Consider the following 21405-nt stretch of genomic DNA (forward strand, 5'->3'; position numbering starts at 1 on the left):
CAACTGTCCGATTGCCTAAGCAATATAACCGGAAAATATACTACTCCATTGTTCATGTAGTGGTTTAATCACGAAAACCTCGGAACAACACATTTGTGTCGTGCGATAAGATAAAAAAACAAGTATCAGTTAGTACCCCTTTTTTCTGACGAAAATTCATGATTGCATGATAGCATGTGGAGATAAACAGCGTGAATCTCACGAAAAAGCAATAAAGTAAGTTGTACTTAGCTCGATTACATACGTCGGACTAATTATTGCACAATATTAAAATCCCTTGCAATCCTTATTATATACATTAATCACGATCACCGTAGGTCAAAGCGGTACGAGGTCAGACTAGAACATTAACGCCCGTAATTAAACCTTCCTATCTTTTATTGCGTGTAAAGTGTACCCCAAATGAATAATAATACGTTGTCAAAATATGTTCACATTTATACTAAGGTAATATTATAATTAAAATAATAATAACCAGTGTATCTATGCAACTACCATTTACATGGAAATTTGCATAGGTGCTATGAATATGGCATATATATTGTATTTGAAGCGCATAAACATATGCAAACCGCAGTATAGTTCTAAATGTAAGTAACTGTTGTATAAAATTAAAGCGGATATATACGATCTTGTCAAATATTTATTAATTAATATAAAATGTGTAAAAAAACTTATTATACATATATTTCAATATAAACTAAAACAAAAGTTAAGAAGAACATGTGTCGAAAAATGCTAAATAAGCCAGATATTTAATTCTGAAATCGATAAAGGCTGTACAGCCGAATTCGCCAGCATGTATATCATGCATGTACGATGTGAATCTAAATTTAGTTTAACGGTTCATTTGAAATTCCTGCAGCGATATCGATTCATACGACACACGAACACTTACTTAAAAGACGAATGCATCGGTTATTGTAGAAAAATAATAACGAATTATCTTCGTCACAATCGGCTCGGGGCGCTTATTTGTATTTGCTGTATTTTATAAAATTCGTCTTAAATGTATCATTTTTCTTGCATATTGTGTGTTATTATAACATATTTGTATCAATATTTTACAATTCAGCACATATAAAAATCGTATATACCCGCTTTAATACCAATTGCTCACATAGAAGAATTGGCGAGGATGATATATTTTCCTATCATAAAGCTTTTGATCGATAAATAATGGTTAAAAAGATATCCCTTTTTAATCCAAATCAAAATACAGAGTATCAGATCTGTATAAGAAGTGCAACTGGTGCGATTGTGTTTCTTTTTCGTGTTTTTCTAGACGAACAGTGTGCAAGCTTGAAACCAATATGCAAATTGAATACCATTATTATTGTGTGGCTTGTTATATAGTTAAGGAAACGACTAATTCCATTATGAACAAAAAAATCTAACGCGTGTATGCCGTTGTATGTTACATATATTACTGTTAATGACAGGCTAATCACGTTATGTAAAAGAGGCAAATGCGTTTCTGGCTATTTTTGCATAACTAGGTGCCATCAGCACATGTGGAGAAAGAAAACGCTGCAAGTCACACTACTAAACAAATCATATCAACTTGCAGTGATTATCATTTCTCTAATATTGATCTCACAAATGCCAAGCTAATAATATACCTTTGGTGAAACGTTCAAGTTAGATGATAGCGTTTCATAAACACACATACCTAAACACGATATTTAACTATATTTCTATCATTATTACGCTAAGTAATGAGTATAGTTATTCATTTAAAAATACTTAATGTGTTTTGTGTAAATTATTGCATTTTATTAATAAAAAAAAACAAAAACACACTGAATAAAGACTAAACGGGACTCGTACACAGTTAAGTAGAACGACAATTAAAACATAAAAAATCATATAAAGTTTGTATACACTATATTAAGCCGAGCAAAGTAACACTTCTTTTAATTGGAACAACGAACATAAATCTCGGTTGGTTATTTGATAAGCGATATATGTAAAAAAAAATAAGGCGTTTGAAACGGTTCCCATCGAGTTTTCGTAAAGTGACGTATGTTCCTTTCAAAGCTTTTAAAGTACTACTACTAAGATTACCGCTCAAATAAGCAAGCTTTTGATCCTTCGATGTTTAGTCTCGTAGTCGGAAAAGTATTTAATTCATTTTTTTCATTTTTTAGTTACTTTTGTAGTGTAGCTAAAAGATTAACGTGTATTTAATCACACCTGAAAGCATAAGCACATCTGTTGACAAGTTTAATTTTGTATATATCAATGATAAGAATCATTAAACATGCAATCTTCCAGCTTGAGAATATCTACTTAACATGCTTCAATATTTTTGGCATTAAAGGGGCCTTTTCACAGATAATGGCATGTATTGAAGTTTGTCATTAAATGCTTTATATTTATAAATGTAAACATTGAACCTAAAAAGCTCCAGTAAAAATCAATAATATAAGTTTCAAAATAAAAAAGGTAACCCTCAGCAGGACTCTAACAACTGACCCCTGGAGTCCTGGAGTAAAAAGTCTACAACTAAGACCACTCGGCCATCCTTCCTGATACAATGACAAAAGTATTTAATACTTTATATAAGCAATTCCTCGTAGTTTCACAAACTATAACGACAAAAACAGAACTCTCCAAATTATTAATCTGTTTCGCGTTGCAACGCTTTATAATTGTCAGGTTTTGTAATCATCAACAGATGCATATGATGGGTATTTTAGAGCATGGTAAATGTTCAGTATTACTGTTTCCTCACAAACATCATAAATAAAACGAATATTTGCGAATCTGAAACCTTTTTTTTCAATTTTGTCAATTGACCCAAACGTGAAAATGCCTTAAAAAAAAAGTAAATCAATATTGACCGATAAGTTTGTTTATAATAAACATTCATTGTATGTTTGTATTTTTGACAGTTAACAAGAACATAAGAAATAACTTGTTCAATATCAACTATGACATTATGTCCTCAGAGCAGACAAAGGCATGCATTTATTACAAAGTTGCAATATTTACAGTAAATGTAACTTGATTGGAAAATAATGTTCCACTTTATCAAACGAGTTTACGACAAACATGTCCTACAGAATAGAACACTCCAAAAATGTAAAACAATCTTACTAGTAATATGGCAACACATTTCGTTTTTCGTATTTTATTAGATTGTTCAATTAACTATTGTGTTTGTCAACATTCGACGTCAATTTTTTTCCTGGAATGATCCTTACTTTTGAGAAGAATGGTTGCGTCATTCATTTCACCTGTATGTAAAATTTTGAATGTTGTAAATACTCACGTATTTAAAATGACTTCAAGACAATAATTTAAATTTCAAACACTTAAAAAACATACACGCATAACATAAAATTTGTTTAAGGCATTATTAAGTTGTTTTAGTCATTGCTTGAAAGACAGGGTTTTTGGTTATAGCAATGTCGGATGGATTGATGAGACAATTGAAATAAATAAAACAATCAGTGCAATGTAACAAATCAGAGGTGGAGTAAATCGCCTGACAGTAAAGATGGTGACGTACATGCCGAGACAAGTATTTTTCACTGTTTTATATTCTTGTATTACTTCTGTTGAATATTTAAATGCCGCTCACTTTCCAGCCATATCTGTAGGAGATTGATGAGCGTTCATTTCGTTTTAATATTCACTTTTTATCTCGACTTAACTCGCTACAAATTTTCATATCGGGATTTTTTATTGTTTAATCCCACTTAGAAAATTCGTTCTGGGTTAAGTCGAGATGAAGAGCGAATATTGAAACGAAATACACGCGTATACATTTCTTTCTGATTTAGCTGGGCAGTGAGCGGCATTTACTAAAGTAATAAAGGGTATGACATGGCGAAATATACCTGCCTCGAAATGGACGTTTCCATCGTTACTATCAAATGATGAATCTTTCTGAAAATGAAAAAAAACTAAATAATTCTTAAATGTGTATATTGAAATCAATCTCGATGATAGCAATTTACACTTTTGATAAATTGTTCCGGTGCAATATCGTATCTACAACTACAGTTTGTTGCTCTCAATACACTTAAAAATGTAACATTTGATTAAAGCCATACACCTTGAAATGCAATTTGAAAGTGTGCAATGTCATTAAATCTATAGCCTAGTTAGCAAGTAATTTATTATGTTTTTAAATTTCAAAACCGAAAGTAGGATTTTTATACTTATACGTCCATTTCGACAAACGCGATTATTTTAAAGTTTTACAGCGCAAAAAGACGGATTTCTACCTTGTAACCAGCATATATATTCTGGTTGGCAAGGATAGAATTAAATCTATAGCATTGTTAGCAAGTAGTTTATTACTTTTCAAACGGTGCCGCTTTTTAAACCGAAAGTAGGATTTCTAGACGTATAAGTCCAATTCAACAAGCGCGATTATTTTTAAGTTTTAAAGCTCAAAAAGACGGATTTCTACCTTGTAACCACCACATATGTTCTAAATGGCATAGATAAAATATGTTTCTTATTTACACTTATATTTAATATCGTTTTAAGGTGTGTGGCTTTAAATGAAAAAGCATTTAATATTATACAGCATGATATAATATGTACTTTAAGAATAATGAAACAACATGAACTGTAAGGCAACATAACATATATGTAATATTTAACAAAAAATGAATTTTAGTAGATGTATATCAATACGGAAGGGATAAGTATATGTTTTTTGTTATGCCCTGTCATTCGAGGATTTGTGGACTTTGTTATTACAAGTTGTGAAACACTGGAATGTTTTGTTGAACATTGATTCATTTTAACAAGTTGTAGGCTTTAAAAACAAATTAAGTATCATATAACTCTCGAATTTAATTGAATCTTTACGTAGCACCTGATGTTTGCAAAGTGTCAAGTTATCCATTAAAGCTGCACTTGCGTCATGTGATAATGGTTACTTGTTTAATGTTGTAATTTTTGAAATAGTGTCGTAATTAACAGTTGAACATTGTAGAAAAACAATCTGTGTATTTTGTTTGTTTTCTCTGTGTGCGCTCTGCAAATCAAGGTAAAATCTTTCGTATACTCTGTCGAACCGTATGGCATTTTTACAATTGATAGTTTTCATTTGTGATTTTATATTTAAACACACTTGATTAGTTAGTTAGTTTTAACACTATGATTGTTTTCGCTACTATGTGTCTACATAAGTAGCTAGTTGCCGTTTTTATAGGCAAGTGTATGTAACATTAGAACTTGAAATAATACCCACCAACAATCATTTGTGTGTTTGCATCTTTTGTGATTGGGATTAGAGTAAAAGCTCTATGAAGCAAACTATAATAGTTTTATGTAGACACGAGATTAGATAGTTAATAAACAATGAATGTTTATCATGATTCAAAATGACGAGAGTCTGGTTTCAATAAATATGTATTCCTGCTGCCTTTATTTACACAATTTTCTCAAAGTGTTTACAATATGTTGCAAATTGTCCTGGATAAATGTAAATTGAATAATTTCTTGGCATCATGCATGGCTTTAATTATATAGTTAAAAAGTTGAGAAAAAAAATGATGTCATCGGTGTACTTAGTGTACTGCTCTTGACCGATGATCACAAACGATAACGTGTTTTCAAGTAGCTTTATCATTATCGGTCGGAGTTTAATTTTCTGTTTGTCAAATGACTATTATCGAACCAACCAGGTTGATGTTCTTTGAAAAAGCTTTACATAATTGTCATCAAAGTTGTAAATTTGAAGAAATTGAGAGGATCATATATTGAACACTTAGTCCAATAAAGTTACTTTTAGAACACCAGGGCTCTTTCTTTACATCGGAAGTATGACGTGTTGTGGTAAAGTGAAAAAGTAATACACATAATATCTTTTGATCAAGTACATTATATATATCACTGGTTGCTCGGTTGTTTTTGTAAAATTTTAGTGTGTTACTCTTATAACTGAAAATCCGGTTGTTCCGGTTCAATACCCTTAAATATAATACAGCGATCAAGTGAGTATACAACTTTACAAAAAAAATATGCGCGCATTAACATCGATGGAAAAGATCTTTGCATGCATAATTTTATATCAAATAAATATATTGTGTTTGGCAAACGCATCGATATAAAAGAAAACACTAAGGTTAATAGCATGTCTTGATGTTAAGTATTACTACATTTCAGCACGTGTAATTCTATATGAAATTTATTATGTTACGGTAAAATTAACGTTTGCATGTTGTTTATTAGATATTCTCATTCCAATTGTGTAGTTATTGGGGCATTACTGGTAAATGTATTTGTAATAATGGGGATGCAGGTTAATGTGATATGCATAGCGTATAAAATCTTCAATGCGTCTTTGATGTTATCTTAGGTTAAGTGCGTGAACTGTTTTGCTCTTTAGAAATCTCTCTCAACGAAGTAATAAATATAACCGGAAAGCTGCTGAATATACTATAAAGCCAAAAGCGCACATATTTATTTAAGCATTATGACTTTCTTTACAGGTTCTTGAAAATGTGATTAAAACTAAATTGTATTATATCCATCACTCCAATACACGCCAACACAATACCTACAATTATACAGTTCGTTTTTTTGTTTCTGATTACAAACATTCTATTAACACATTTGGATGGTGTGGTTTCTTTCTTTATAACCTAGCGCAATACTACTAGTGATAAATGTTCATTTTTATAACAACTTATAAACTGCCAACACATATTATAGACTGCAAAACAAAATTTTGCCTTCCATTTCAATTTATTGAATCCGGCTAGAAAAGTCGTGTGGTGTCAGTAAATGCAGGTCTGTCTCTTCGATATGTGTTCTGCAACACCTCGGAATCTATACATTCAATTTTCTTTACATTGTCATGGCATTCAATGCATATTTCAATGAACATGATGATAGCATTGACACACTAGTTACACTGATCGATTATGCGAACATATTTGGAAAACATATAATCCATTTGGGACACCCTTCACACGCAATTTAGACTAGCGAGGTTTAATCACGAGCGCTTATGTTGTAGTTTGACCTCATACCGCGTTGGCCTACAGTGATCGTGATCACTTTATTTTATAAAAGGCAACACTTCTTGATTGTAAGGAATGTCAATAGTGTGCAATAATGACTCCGAAGAAGGTTATCGAGCTGTTAAGTACAACTTATGCTTCTTAGTGAAATCCATGAAGATTATAACATAATATGTAGTTTCATGTAAGTAAGGATTAAAAGACGACACTGCATCCATTTTCGAAGTCACAGTAAATAAGCTCATTTGTTTTGAAAATTGTTTTATAAACTTATATACAAAGTCGTGTAGAGGCCACTTTCCGCGGCTGTGAGAAAATAAATATTTTAAGTTGAATGGTATACAAGAAATGCTTATTAAGTATTCCCATGCACATGCGCCAAATTGATTACGCCTTGGAGTGTGGAACGCCATCATGTATTTACTTACATTTTTAAGCTGTATACATTATACATGCACTCAATTGTCGATTTGTGGTTCCGTTTATCCGTAATAATTTGCTGCATTATGCGTATTATTGTGAATATCTCATGATTTGCTTTGGCGTTATTCTTGTTCATCATGATAAGATGCGCATTATTATGATATTTTGCTAGTTTGCTATGTAACTTTTTACTCAAATTTGAAGTTTTTTGTGTGCAAGTAAGACAGAATAAAAAATAACACAAGTTATGCTCATGTTCCATAATATGATGTCTCTATGCAAGCTTCTGCAAATCTATGGTGCTCATGCTATCATATGATAGAAAATATTTCGTCACTTAATAAAGTGCAATTTTCTAAAACATTATTTACGATGATATTGTCGAGGTTCTTATGTGCGCACAGAATTTAAAATTAATGGCATTCCAGAAAGTAATCCCCGTGTTTTTGTTCCCAACAACCCTTTTATATATCGCTATTTGAATATAATAAATTAGAGAAAACTCCTCGCAGCAAATGTATTCTCAAAAAGCCAAACCTTAGAAGAAACACTACTGTTAAAATTATTTTCAATTTCTAACTTAATGATTGATTTTAAACAATTGGAGTTTTTATTACATGATTTAAAGTCTAAATCAACAACTTGAAGGGAAAAACACTGTCAACGTGTTTTTCTACATCATGTTTGGTAATTACATTCCACAAGAATAACTGATGTGTTTACAATGAAAATGCAGAAAATAATTGTTAAGATGTTTAAAGACAAATGCACACGTTTTTTTACCTATGTTGCAAAGAGATGGAAGGTAAATAATTTGTGTTTGCCTTTGTTTGTTTTCGTGATAGTTTTTTGAATGTTTTTTAAACCGTGTCAAACTCAATCATGTTCAAGGAATGCACTTCCCATAAATGCGCCATTGTTACCGGTTCCTCTCTTTAAGAAATGTGTATTCCTTCCAAGCCGCCAATTAAAACAATTAGCTGTGTTAAAGATAGGACCATCTTCTACAAGACAACATTTCAGTGTAAACACGTGTTTGCAGAATGCCCGACTTGATTAATTCAAGAATAACAATTTCAGGCAATGTTGCCACCATTGTAATTGTCGAAAGGGTTCTTGATTCGACGATTCATTGCTATCCTTATAATTGATTTTCCATCAGCATCAACAATTGTTTGTATTTTGTTTGTAAGGCGTGTGCAGGCCTTTAACATTGAACAGTTCTTGGCAGTATCCATGGCTTTGATAATTCAAGCATAATATTTACAAGCAATGTTGCCAACATTGTAATTGTTGAAAGTGCTTTCCTTTGTTTGTTTTTTTTTTTCTAGATTGGATTGCACACATTCCAATGTTTATAGTGTCAAATGATAATATTGCAAATTTACAAAGAATGTTCATGTATTTTCTATATTTAAACGTTGAAACACTTGTATCAGTTTAAAGATACATTTGTCCTCCTCCAACAATGGCTGTAAAAATTCCGTCTCAAAACTGCGAAGAAAGTAAAATCCCCCCAAACGCAATCACCCTCTGTAAACAGGGTTTCGGCAGTGAGACTGCGACAAAAGCACCTTGCTTCAATAAGCGAACCCTTATCGTTTACCTTTCAAGGCAGTACCCAATGAAATGCACCAAAATATTGAAGACACGCATAAAGTACTAGACAATGCCACAAAAATGGATGCGTTCGCTTAACTTCTTGTAAAACATAATGCAATATATATTAATAAACACTTTGCTGGAACACGACAGCATACAACACAACTTAGTGTAAAGTAACCTTAAATAACATTCAACATTCTGAGATAATTTACAAAACGCATTTACATCATAATTTATAAATTTGTACCATACATCAAACAACATTACAGCTCGATCTGGCGACTATTAATGCACAAAAACGCATTCAAGTACAACACATGATCTGGCTGGCATTTTCCGTACTTGGAACATTGTACTTTGAAAAACAGCTTTTAACTCGGTGAACAGTAAAGAAAAATGTATAGTTGATACTCGGCATTTAAAGTTTTTTTGGTTTCTCCTGATTCTTTACAAAGTATGAAGGTTGTTCAAAATGAATTGATGCCGTTAGAATCAAGAACTATTTGCAATCAAATAATGTGTAACAAAAGATCAAACGTATTCATCTCTTTATACAAATTATTTGAAAAAGCATATTTGTTATTCCATCGAGTGATACATAATAGCTAAGGGTTAAGAGTGTAACTCTAACAAGATCACTAGCTCGGATAAACCGACTTGTACAATACACGACCGTCAAAATAAGAACGCACACAATTAATGTATTGTGTGTACAATACCAAGTCTTTAACCTTATTGAATAAAATAAAATGCGATGTGTATAGCAAATGCATGTAATTAAGACATGGTAGAATATATAATCATCACGAAAAAAGTAATGTAAAGATATCTACACAATAATAGGGTTAAATTGTGTTAACTAAAAAAACAGCTACACTTCACTGTATTACCTGAATAAGCATTATAACTCGTGTTTTTTCACTATTTCAAATGAGTATAATTATTAATCATGAAGACATCAAATAAGACCTTTGTTTATTAATAAAATGTTATTTCGTTCGTTTATCTAAAAAAAGCTTTTATTTTGTAAAACATAACTAAAGTTTGAAAATTTTCACAGCGTAAAGATATTTAGAGGTCCTTTGAAAAGTTAAATATTTCAATATGCTTTTGTTCGTATCTTTATTTAAATGTTGTTTTATTGTGGTTACTTGCTTGTTCCGGATAAAATAGATATATTAATATATTAAACAAATACACACTTGCTTTATGCAACAATTAAAATGAAACAAATGCTAATAGATACATTGTCTCGATTTTATTCAATACGAAAACTGATAAATACAGTAGTAGTGGTTTTTATACTTTCTTTCGAAAATGGTAAATAATTGCTGAGCTACTATTATAACTTATTTATTTTTGCTTTTACAAGCATGACGGTCCTTTCTCTCAGCTTACGTTTTACACACCTCGCGAATATTCGAGGGTATAACACATTGACCACAGCGCTCGTGTTAAACCAAACAATAATAGTGTTTATCTTTGTATTTTGAATATAATGTTTACTTTTTGTTAATTATCTAAGCCTACAATATGTATCGTGTGTTTATATTTTGTAATTTAATATCAGAACACATTTTCTAACAGCTTACAGATCATGGCTTTGTAAATCAGTCAAACATCTAAAACATGTTGGCAATCATTTAACATTCACTTCATATTATGCAATCGTAGACGCATGCAAGTAATTAAGATATACCTCGGCCGCCCAATTAGACACAAGGGAAATTCAGTTAAACTTGTAAAGAGCAGAACTGACTAAATTTCCCTATATTAACTGAAATACTGTCGTTCCATTTCTTCGCCTAATCACAATAATTATAATTAAATTCGGACTGTTGTGCTATTTTTCTGTTGTAAAATGAATTCAAAGGATATATTACAATGTTATATAAAGTCTTACTTTAATTCTAAACACCGTTTCTTCGATCAGAATTTAATATGAGTCGCTTCTACTATTATTTAAAACTAATATAACAATTGTGGTTGTTATTTGTTTAAATTAACACATATGTCACGTTGTGTTTTTTCATGTACTCGTGTGATTGGTTTCATTCACAAATGTAATTTAAGAATTAACGCATTTCTAATTAAGCAATAATAACGTGTTTATGATACAACAGGTCAAGTACGACGATCAATATAAATGTATTTTCATATAAATCGTTAGGTTTAGAATGTTCCGTACAATATATTTGTTGTGTGCCTCAATGTTTCGCAATTGGTCTCTAAACACGAATATACGGCCGCTTAGTACAAACAGGGTTTTCGCCGTCTGTTGTAATTAAAGGTTCACTTTTTGTTATATTTCTAGACTGTCTTCTCGTAAAACAATCTTACATTCTTTATCATGAGAATGTCGCCAAGATTAAACATGTATACATGCTTTGAAGCATATTGCAAAAATTACTGACACATATTTCAATAAGAGACATCAATCTTATGAAATAGTGTTGATTTAATAAACTTTGGAACATTATTTGAGAAATAATTCTAAATAGTCTTATCATTAATCTGACTTGGAACTATTTTTTTAGAAATTTTAATTTGATTTATATTTTGCATGTTATGAGTACAGTTATGTATATATATAGGTGTTTATTTCTATCCAATACGTCATATTAGGCACATGAGGACAACATAAATTCACAATAAAATTAACAACAACGTAGGCAAAGCAAAATGCAAAAAAATATAATAATTATAATAAATATAATAATACACACGCACGCCCATACGCATACACCCACACTCACACACGCGCACACTAATACACCCACTCCCATACACACATGCCCACACTCACAAGTAAATTAAACATACATAAAACGTACATGGAAAACACAAAAATCATGAAAACAAGCGGAGAGCCCATTATGAGTGATACATAATTATAATTATGTATTTTCACCATTTGTCACTGTTAATGATAAAACAGACGGGAAGACATATAGCAATGTTTTAACTGTAGTGTTACTTCTCTCAAATGTTTATTTTATTGAAGAATCGGCCATTGAAATGTATTTGTTTAAAAGTCTTTACCTCTTTGTCAACAAGTCTTGTGTTTTTCTCAATTGTATTAAACTAAGATGAATATCACACAAATCTCCAGGGTATTGATTTAACACGCCAGGAATGGCTTAGGTCATTTACGTGCAAATGTTATTTTAAAATCCAGAAGATAAAAAACCCGTTGAAGCGTGATCAGTCAATTAATCGGATTGTTATACTGTCTCTTAAGGCAATCATTCACTAAATACGTCTTCAATTAGTATACGTATTTTGAAAGAATACTTAATAAAAAGTATGTTCATTCCTTAAGCAATACACATGTTAAATTGTGTCTTTGCAAGAAACGCTATTGAGGCCGTGCTAATGGAACAAGAAAACGTTACACTTAATTTTTGTTATTGCTTTTTCAGGGGTTAGTGATTCACTTCATAACGATGACGATTATGGTGAACCGTATTTTCTGAAGGCTCCTACAAACATAACGGTTCGTGAAGGAGACTTGGCAAAACTAAAGTGTCGAATAGCGAACCTTGGACCGAAAATGGTAAACGTGGTAGGCTACATATTGTTTTGTGACTTACATCACCAGGTTTGTCCACTCTTTACGACCGCCTTTGATAAACCTTTGTATGAAGCATGCTGCCTTATCACCGGTGTCTTAACATATTTTTTTACTACGTCGCAAATCTTATTGTTTCAGCATTTGCAATCATTAAAATCATATATATCAAAAAGGTAAATTTGAAAATGCCGCTGTCTGTCATGTGAACGTCAAATGCTGGTCAGGGTTTATCCAAGGTTATATAATAAATAAATAAATAAATAAATATAAATTAATAAATAAATATATATACCTTATTCTGTTTGTTAAATTGATTGGAATAAAAATGCTGCCATTTTTTTGTTTGGCTTTTAAAGTCTTACACAGATATGTTTACAAAAGGGTATATTTATTAAATTGACAACTTTTCATTTATGTCGTAAAAATGGGCAGATCATACTGTCTTGTATAATTGTGAACTAAAACACGTTTGGAATGTAGACATTCACATAATATATTACTTCACTAACCAATTCACGTACTATATTACCACAAGCTTAATTAGCTATTTACGTCATGAGGCATTGTGTTAATAGCAATGTACTGTAAGATAAATATAAATGTGTAAAAGTTCAACTGTTAATAAATAAGTCTTATAATTAAGCCTATCGTTTCATGTGCCTATCTTACAATCGCATGTATACAGAAAAACAAAACAAAAACCATAATGTCTCGGTCACGTAAACGGATAAATAAAACATACAAATGAGTATAACAGAGAACGGTCACCATGTTAATACTCACTAAAAATAATTACGTTACTCATATGAAATATAAAATAAGAACAATATATTTAATTTGAAAACTGTATATATTATACCACTTAATTATATTATTTAAATGCGTTTACATTTAAACACTATCATTTAATCACTTATAGACTTGTATTCTATGCTATTTTATATGTATGTCTAATTTTCCATAGCTTAAATATGTTATTAATTCCTTAAAACGTATATTCTGAAAGATAAACTCAGCAACTACTTATTAAAGCCGAGCAAATAAACACCCTTATATTCAATTTGAAATATCGATAACATCCTCTAAGCAAACACGATTCAATTACAGTTCTAGCTGTAGGACTTCCGGAGGTATGACGATTAATAACCAAGCTCTAATGTATAGCTTATTGTGAGCAGTAGTTGTACTAAGTAATCTAACGTTTGCGTCTGTAACACTGTAGGAGTCCTTTCAAACTGCAAGATTTCATTTGCACTTTGCCTAATTATCCTTAAAGTAACATTAGACGCATCTAACAGTATATGCTATGTGTATAGGTGTTTATCGCAACCGTTGTTTATTTTTGGTGTTTTCACTTCATATTCAATTATATTTGTTAATGCAGCATCAACATACTAAAATAATAGCCCGGAAAGAGAAAAATATTGCATTTAAATATCAACCCTACTGACAACTGATGACAAAAATGATTCGATGTTCGATGTGAATCTTAATTAAGTTTTAGTGCAGATTCGTTCATACGACTCGAAGACACAATTTTGTTTTACGGATCATTTTTATTTCCTGCAACGATATTTATTCATAAGACACACGAACACTAACTCCGATCCTAATAAAAAGACAGTTCCGCTCGGCTTAGAGGACTGGTAAAGTCATGTAAAATATCGAATATAATATATATTTTTTATTAACAACTGGTAGCAAGATGAGCTGCATATAATTTTAACTTACTCTTTTGAACTGTTAATTATTTTAAGCTCAATACAACAGTGAAAAAATGACCATAATATCACTTTAATATACACCAATTAGAAACAGTACTACGTCGTTAGAAAAACCGCGTTCACATTCCAGTATAGCAAATACGGTATTATACTTAACTTATGCGCTTTGCTAGCAAATCTTATTGATCCGAATCTTTCAATTAATATATGCTTATGACACACGTAATTAAACCCCTGCATCCAATATATTTCATGTTTGTTTTATGTGTTTCTTATAACTGGATGCAACCTCGAGTTTGTTTTTATCTTTCAGGTGGTTTGGAGAAAAACGAACGAAGATTATCCTTTGACGATTGGGGAAATGTCTTTCTCACAAGACGACGAAATGTCGATCGATCACTCCCAGATCACCAAAACAAGTAGTACCTGGGATTTGCTAATTAAAAATGTGAAGCCAAAACATGCTGGAATGTACGAGTGCCAAATCAGCGCGAACCACCTTATTGCTCACTACGTCTCACTCAATGTCGTTGGTAAGATTGTCTAGTACAGACTGCTCGTTTTGATACCTTTTGATGCAATTATTTGTATTCCAAATTGAAATGTTTTATAACGGGTCATATGAAGTTGCCGTTGATAAAACATGCGTACATAATTTGAGTCATAATTGAGTTTTATTTTAATATTCTAAAGGAAACCAACTATAAAGTAACAGCTTGTATTCTGCTAAAAAAAACATTAAATTATAACACAAGTCCTTGGTAAGACTTTATTATGCAATAAAATAAGTATTCCCTTAACAAATATTTTAGTTGTTTTAAAGGCTGATGCGTAATCTTTGCCGTACAGAAATACAGAAAATGAAAATAAGAACTATTTCCAGAATTGCTATGTCAACCATATATACAAACTTTATTTCCTTAATATTGATACATATTTTTAATTGAACTATTATTTTCCACCGAAATAGAACATTTTTTTATAATTGTTACCATCGCACATTTGCTCCTAACACTTTTGTATTACGTACTCTTCGTGTCCGCAATAGAATTTCACAGAAATCCGCGATTTGTAAGAATCTTAGATGCTGTTTATAATTGCATTCCTGGATACCTATTACTAGCATTTCTAATAATGCTGCTGTTTTTTCAAATGCCAAGTACGTTGTTACTTTTTAGATAAATCGGAGATGCGACCAGGTAAACATACCCCTATGCTAGCCATTGACGCGATAGACTTTGAGACAGGTATTTTGTCAGTTGTTGTAAACAAAGCAAATAACATTTAGTCGGTTTACAAATCCTATTACACAAGCTTAAACAACCTTGCTGCTACCCGTTTTTATTTATTAAGGACACGGGTCGGCGACTTTATACCTTCTAACAAATAAAACATTAGTAGAAAAAAGAATGATATTCCTGTTTCAATGCATGTCATGGATTGCTATTGTGCATTATATCCTGCCGTAACACCACATTACCATATACATGCACTCCTATGATAAAACATAACGCATCACCATTTCGTGACTTAAATGAGTATTAGCTGTAGTATTATATCAATCTATGCTACCATTTATCCTGATGAACGTTCGATTAAAATAAACCATTAGTCATTTCCTTACTCCCGACCTATCATTTATCTTTGCTACATACCATAAAATAGCTTATGTTTATTGTTGTATGTATTACCTATAATTCAAAAAGGCTGAAGATACCAACTTGAACTTGCATACGCTATTGTTTGAGATCATTGAACTAGTTTAACCATATTGATGTGACGCGTGTGGTCCATGAACGTGCGGTTGCATCGTGTTTTGAGTATTGCGTTGTCCTTAACGATTATTGATTTTATTTGGTATATGCTATTCTAAGCAAAAAAATCTAAACAGTATAATCTACACAAATACAGTTTTCGATCATTTGATAATACAGCATGGGTGTGTAAATACGGTAGGCGTGCAGCAAATGCGTTGCATGCCTATCACATTAAACATTGTAACGTTTGCTCCTCCATCAAAACCAACTGATCCGAATATTACTTTAAGTAACTTTAACTTACGAGTTTAACATGCTTGAAAAGTCATGATTATTATCATTGTGTCATTATTCGAATGCCAGCTATATTTAAATGCTGTTCTTGTGATGGTTGCTGTTTTAAAGCTATTAAAATATGGTTTTGCGAATAAAGTTTTGTGTCTGTCAATAGAAAACTGAGTTCGTATTAAGTCATTTTATTTCGGACGTTCCTTATGAAAATATCCAAGTTAAATACAATACATTTACGCAATCCGGTTTTTGCCAGACAACCTCCTATATTCAAACATTAGATAGGCGCTTTGTCGCACTTATATTTGCAAAAAGTACCTTTTACCTTAGGTGTTATACTTAATTTTCGCTTTAAGTTTTAAAATGACACGTGTCGTATATTTGATTTGATTCATTGTCGGGTGACTCTTTCAAAAGGCGACAATCAACAGTACGCACGATATAAGACGAGCACACTTGTAAATAGCAAGCGACATAATATCGCGCTCAAGTTGTGGTATTGTTGTGTATGTCAATTTAAGTTAATTTAACACCAAATTCGGCGCGACGCGTAACATTTCTAACGACGCTTAACATTCAAATACCGCGCACACAGTTTTGTTTCGAATATAATTGGTGAATTATACAACGACAATGCGACAATCAAATGTTTTAATGTTTTGTATCGACTAAAATGTTTTTTTTATATTCCCTAGTATCGTATCATACTTAACTTTGACTGTCATCTGTCTACCTATTTTTCGACAGGCAATATAGCTTTAGCCATATATTGTACTACCTGCATATCGTATAGCATCATATAAAACGTTTTCAAAAATAGCTTGTTATTTATGAGTTGTTTATGGGTTACAACACAGAAACGTTACACTTTGATTTTGCTGTTTGATCGTTTTACATAAAAAATACTTGTTGAGTCTTTAACAATTTAATTATATAGAGTGATTGTAATGCTTTGGACTATGTCTAGTACATTTTATTGTTATACGGCTTGGTGCTTTTTTGTTTAAGAACCGGAACTCATTTATTATACAATGTCAATAAATTAATAAGCGTAAAACATTAAAGCCATTGGCAAAGCATTCTAGCATATGGCTTTAATATATATATGTGTAAAATGTGCCATGATATAATATGCTAATCCTGTGATCTCTGTTATGTTATTGTGTTATTTATTGTTGATTCTCATCAGACTCTACGTATTCACACTATACACATTCATAGTGCATAATGCACATTCTGAATAATGTCATATATTTTATATTAAGTTTAATTGCATGTTATTTAAAATGTGTAATAGTATGCTTTTTACTGTGTGAAAGTAATGTCCATAGTTTGTATTTTCGTACACTCGATTTTGACAAATTCTAAATATCCAAAGGCAAACCTACGTACTAAATTAACTCCTTTCAGAACTACGAATCGTCGGCAACACCTACGTGAATATGGGAACTGTGATCCACCTAATTTGCAACGCAACGGGGGCTTACCGGGCACCGGAAGCAGTTGACTGGTTTTACGACGGAAATAGAATTCATATGGCAGACGACAGGTGGAAAGGCCGAGTGGAGATTTTGAAGCACGAATCTTTCGAAGGCAAATACTTTGTCAGTGAATTGATTATTGACAAGAGCCGGCTGGAAGATAATGGAGATTACGTCTGCAGGAGCTCTGATTTGGCCGTCAATAGCGTTAAAATCCACATTTTAAATAGTAAGTTTGCCATTTTCAAATTTTATTTTTTCCTTGGGCTGGTCGTTGACACATAAATTATATTGTTTCATCACTAGGTGTTTCTTATTTCATTGATACATTTGTAGTTGGTCATTAGATTGATATACATTTCTTTGTTTAATTCTATAGCGCAATTATACGTCATTGTTAGTATGCTTGTTATGCTTTCGTTTAAAATATGTTACTCCATCGCAAAACAATGCCGCAAACAATTATGTTCGTTAATGATAGGTTAATGCTTTTTTCCGCTATTGATTAACAAACACAATTTATTTCGTTGCTTAAGTCGTTGTTTATGATGGTAGGTTGTAAAAACATGTTTTATTTCTATTATAGCGGACAAAGATAATTTAACAAGGCGAGGTAAGGAACATTACTCGTTGTTGAAATATCATGAATGTAAACAATTGAAATTCTCTCTTATTTATTGTTTTGGTTATTTTCCGATTAAGTAGATTTCTTGTTTAACAGTTGATTTACAGTTTTAACGTTCTTGTTTTTGGAATTTCAGGGTCTGGCAAAGATGCTCAGAGTAAATACATCAGTGCCGATCCAGAGAGTGGGTGTTGTCGAATGCAAACACAGGCTATACAGTTGATGACATTCTCGATCTTTGTGCTAGTTTGCAGGTGAACGGGTTTCAAATAGGGATCCAAAACAGACAATGGAAGTGCCTTTTAACACCACATACACAAACGTAATAACTCAGAGCTTATTCTTGAGTGATGGATTATAGACGTAATATACAATAAATTCACACTGTTATAGGGTCATGTAAAGTCATTAATAGAGAAAATTGTGACCCTTGGAAATCTTACCTCTTTACAAAGGGATGCAGATATACACTTTTCAAACGAACAAATTGCATCGCTGGATAACATGAGTCATTAAGCGAGACATGACAGTTGACCCTATCGAGTCGAGTGCTTTGGATAGTGTTGCCCTGCATCGGTGATAGTGATGACGCACATTGGCATACAGTGATGGCGCACAAGTCAAAAGAACTCTTTATGTGATAAATGTATGCTTTACACACTTTTCAAATTGTATATTGAGTATTATGATAATAACAATGTTTATCATAAACTTATTGAATTTCTGCAACCAATACGTATAGTATTCAACATTTAAAAGCCGTATCAGACGCTATCATTGTATGCTTGTATATAGATTAGTACATGTTTATATTAACACCAAAGTTAGGTCGGCTTTGGAACGTTATGACATGCCTCAAAACAAATTGTTAACTTGGCAAAGAAAGTGGCTTTAATACGTTGTTTGGCGGAACTAATACGGCACTAAAATGTTTCCATAAAATAATTCGTGACTTTTGTTTTTGTATATATCTTTTACAGAAAGAAGGTATAAAACATATGGCATGGTACATAAATATAATTTTATGGAAGCTCGGATCAGTATCGTTATTTAAGACAACTTAATAGGCGCAACCCCCAACGGTGTAAGTTTGTAAGAATATCATACTTGCGCAGTTTTCTAAAAGCGTCACATAGCAGTGATAAGTTTGAGTTTGTTTTATGGTTTCGTAACAGTCAATTGATTAATCAATTATTAATGAAAACAAATAGTGTTAATTTATAAACCCGTTTATGGCATCACATCATTAAACAACAATCTAACAAAAACGTTTTAAAATGTTCCGAAATGTATGGAACAAATAAAATGATCCACACCTAAGTTTAATTTCATTAAAATCAATAGTTCATTTTCCTTACACATATTCATGTCAAACAAACAAACATAGTTATGCTTCAAATTTCATACAACATTTATAAAATATACATATTTGAATTCGATTGGAACGTAAGACATGTTCATGTATGTATGTATATCATGTTTGAACATCCGCTAATCATTCTTATTTTAAAAAAACAACAACATGCGAGTATTTATATAAGCCGTGAAATTGCCATTTACGGTATTATTGGCAAACGCGATGCGCAAGGAAACGTATTTTTAATGACATCAGTAGTAATATGGTTGTAACCAGATGTTAACAAACAAACATTCCTGGATTAATAAGCATTCAGCTGTTCTTAAACCTTCTAAAGATAATATATGCAATAAAACAATAATTATTTTTATAGAACGGTGGACGGCATTAAATATATTTTTTCTTTCTACTTGGTTCTAAAATGGCGTATTAAATGTGTTTACATTTACAAAAAAGTCAATGCAACTCGTACATAAACATTTTTTACATATACTATCTTTCTTAAAGAAATTTGCCGTTTATGTTTGTGAATGGTAAATGTCGTGTGTATGTCCCATATAAACAAATGACAAGTACCAAACAGTTGAAATTGCTAGGTTAGTGGTAAATAGTTTAACCATTTTGAATGTGTATAATTACTTATCAAATCCAGTCTGTTCGAACATGCCATCTGTCAAAAAAAATCTGTAAAAGCATATTATTTCCAGTAACAACCATCTTCTGTTTGTAAATTTGCTTCTTTTACTTGAGTATCCTAGTAACACCAAACAAAGCATGAAAATTAGATATTATATAAATAGTCAGCAAGGCAAGGTAGCATTCGATATCGATATTGTTGAAATTAGATATCTAGTGTATGTTAAAAGTCTTTATTACTCGAAAATATTTGTTTACAGCTTTGAATAAAAAGAATATCATAATACACAAGCCTTAAGTGATTGCAATACAGGTTATAAAAACTGGGACTCAAATGCCAAGAGCATTTTCAAAAATGATTTATAGTGTTGTATTTTTGAAACCCGAAACGTTGTACAAGTAAACAGTTTGAGTCTCGAATTCAAATGTAAACTTGTAGACAATTTTAAACAAGAGCGGTACGGTAAAATTAATAATAATACTGTATAAGATATGTATACAGTTTTGAAAAGCTGTTTGGAATATAAAACATATTTAGACTTCTTTCTAGACGTATGCGATTATTGTTTGAAAGATTAAGAGTCTCGGTACATCCGTTTAGAATCCAAACGCCCAAAAACAAACCACAAATAAACTTTCTTGTTTTTTCTTGTAATGACTTAAATTTTGAAATTAATACTGTTTTATGTGTATATGCCGCTGTTAAACTGATTTAAGAAAACAATAAACAAGCGCTATATTTGATATACACTCATGTGACAGATCAGTAATGTATAACGTATGTTAGTCTTTCAAAGAAACTCTTTTATACGAACTGCGATTCTAAGTAATACTGTTAAAAAATATAATTTCCTATTTTAGGTAATACGTTTGTACAAAGATTAGTGAAATACAAATATGCGTATACTTTAGTATAAAGACAATGTACATGTGTATC

General features: G+C 31.6%; 1 protein-coding gene across 1 annotated transcript in view; it reads left to right on the forward strand.

Annotated features, from left to right (window-relative positions):
* Window positions 1-19237, forward strand: part of LOC127850412 (uncharacterized) — a 118197-nt gene extending 98960 nt beyond the window's left edge. Inside the window, exons 2-7 of the mRNA XM_052383439.1 lie at window positions 12446-12588; window positions 14635-14854; window positions 15500-15568; window positions 17780-18079; window positions 18437-18463; window positions 18612-19237. Coding sequence (XP_052239399.1) covers window positions 12446-12588; window positions 14635-14854; window positions 15500-15568; window positions 17780-18079; window positions 18437-18463; window positions 18612-18733 — 881 coding nt within the window. The 3' untranslated portion in view covers window positions 18734-19237. The remainder of the gene's footprint in view (window positions 1-12445; window positions 12589-14634; window positions 14855-15499; window positions 15569-17779; window positions 18080-18436; window positions 18464-18611) is intronic.
* The last annotated feature ends 2168 nt before the right edge of the window (window positions 19238-21405 follow it).

Source organism: Dreissena polymorpha, chromosome 11 (genome assembly GCF_020536995.1).
Source record: "Dreissena polymorpha isolate Duluth1 chromosome 11, UMN_Dpol_1.0, whole genome shotgun sequence".
NCBI classification, from domain to species: Eukaryota; Metazoa; Mollusca; class Bivalvia; order Myida; family Dreissenidae; genus Dreissena; species Dreissena polymorpha.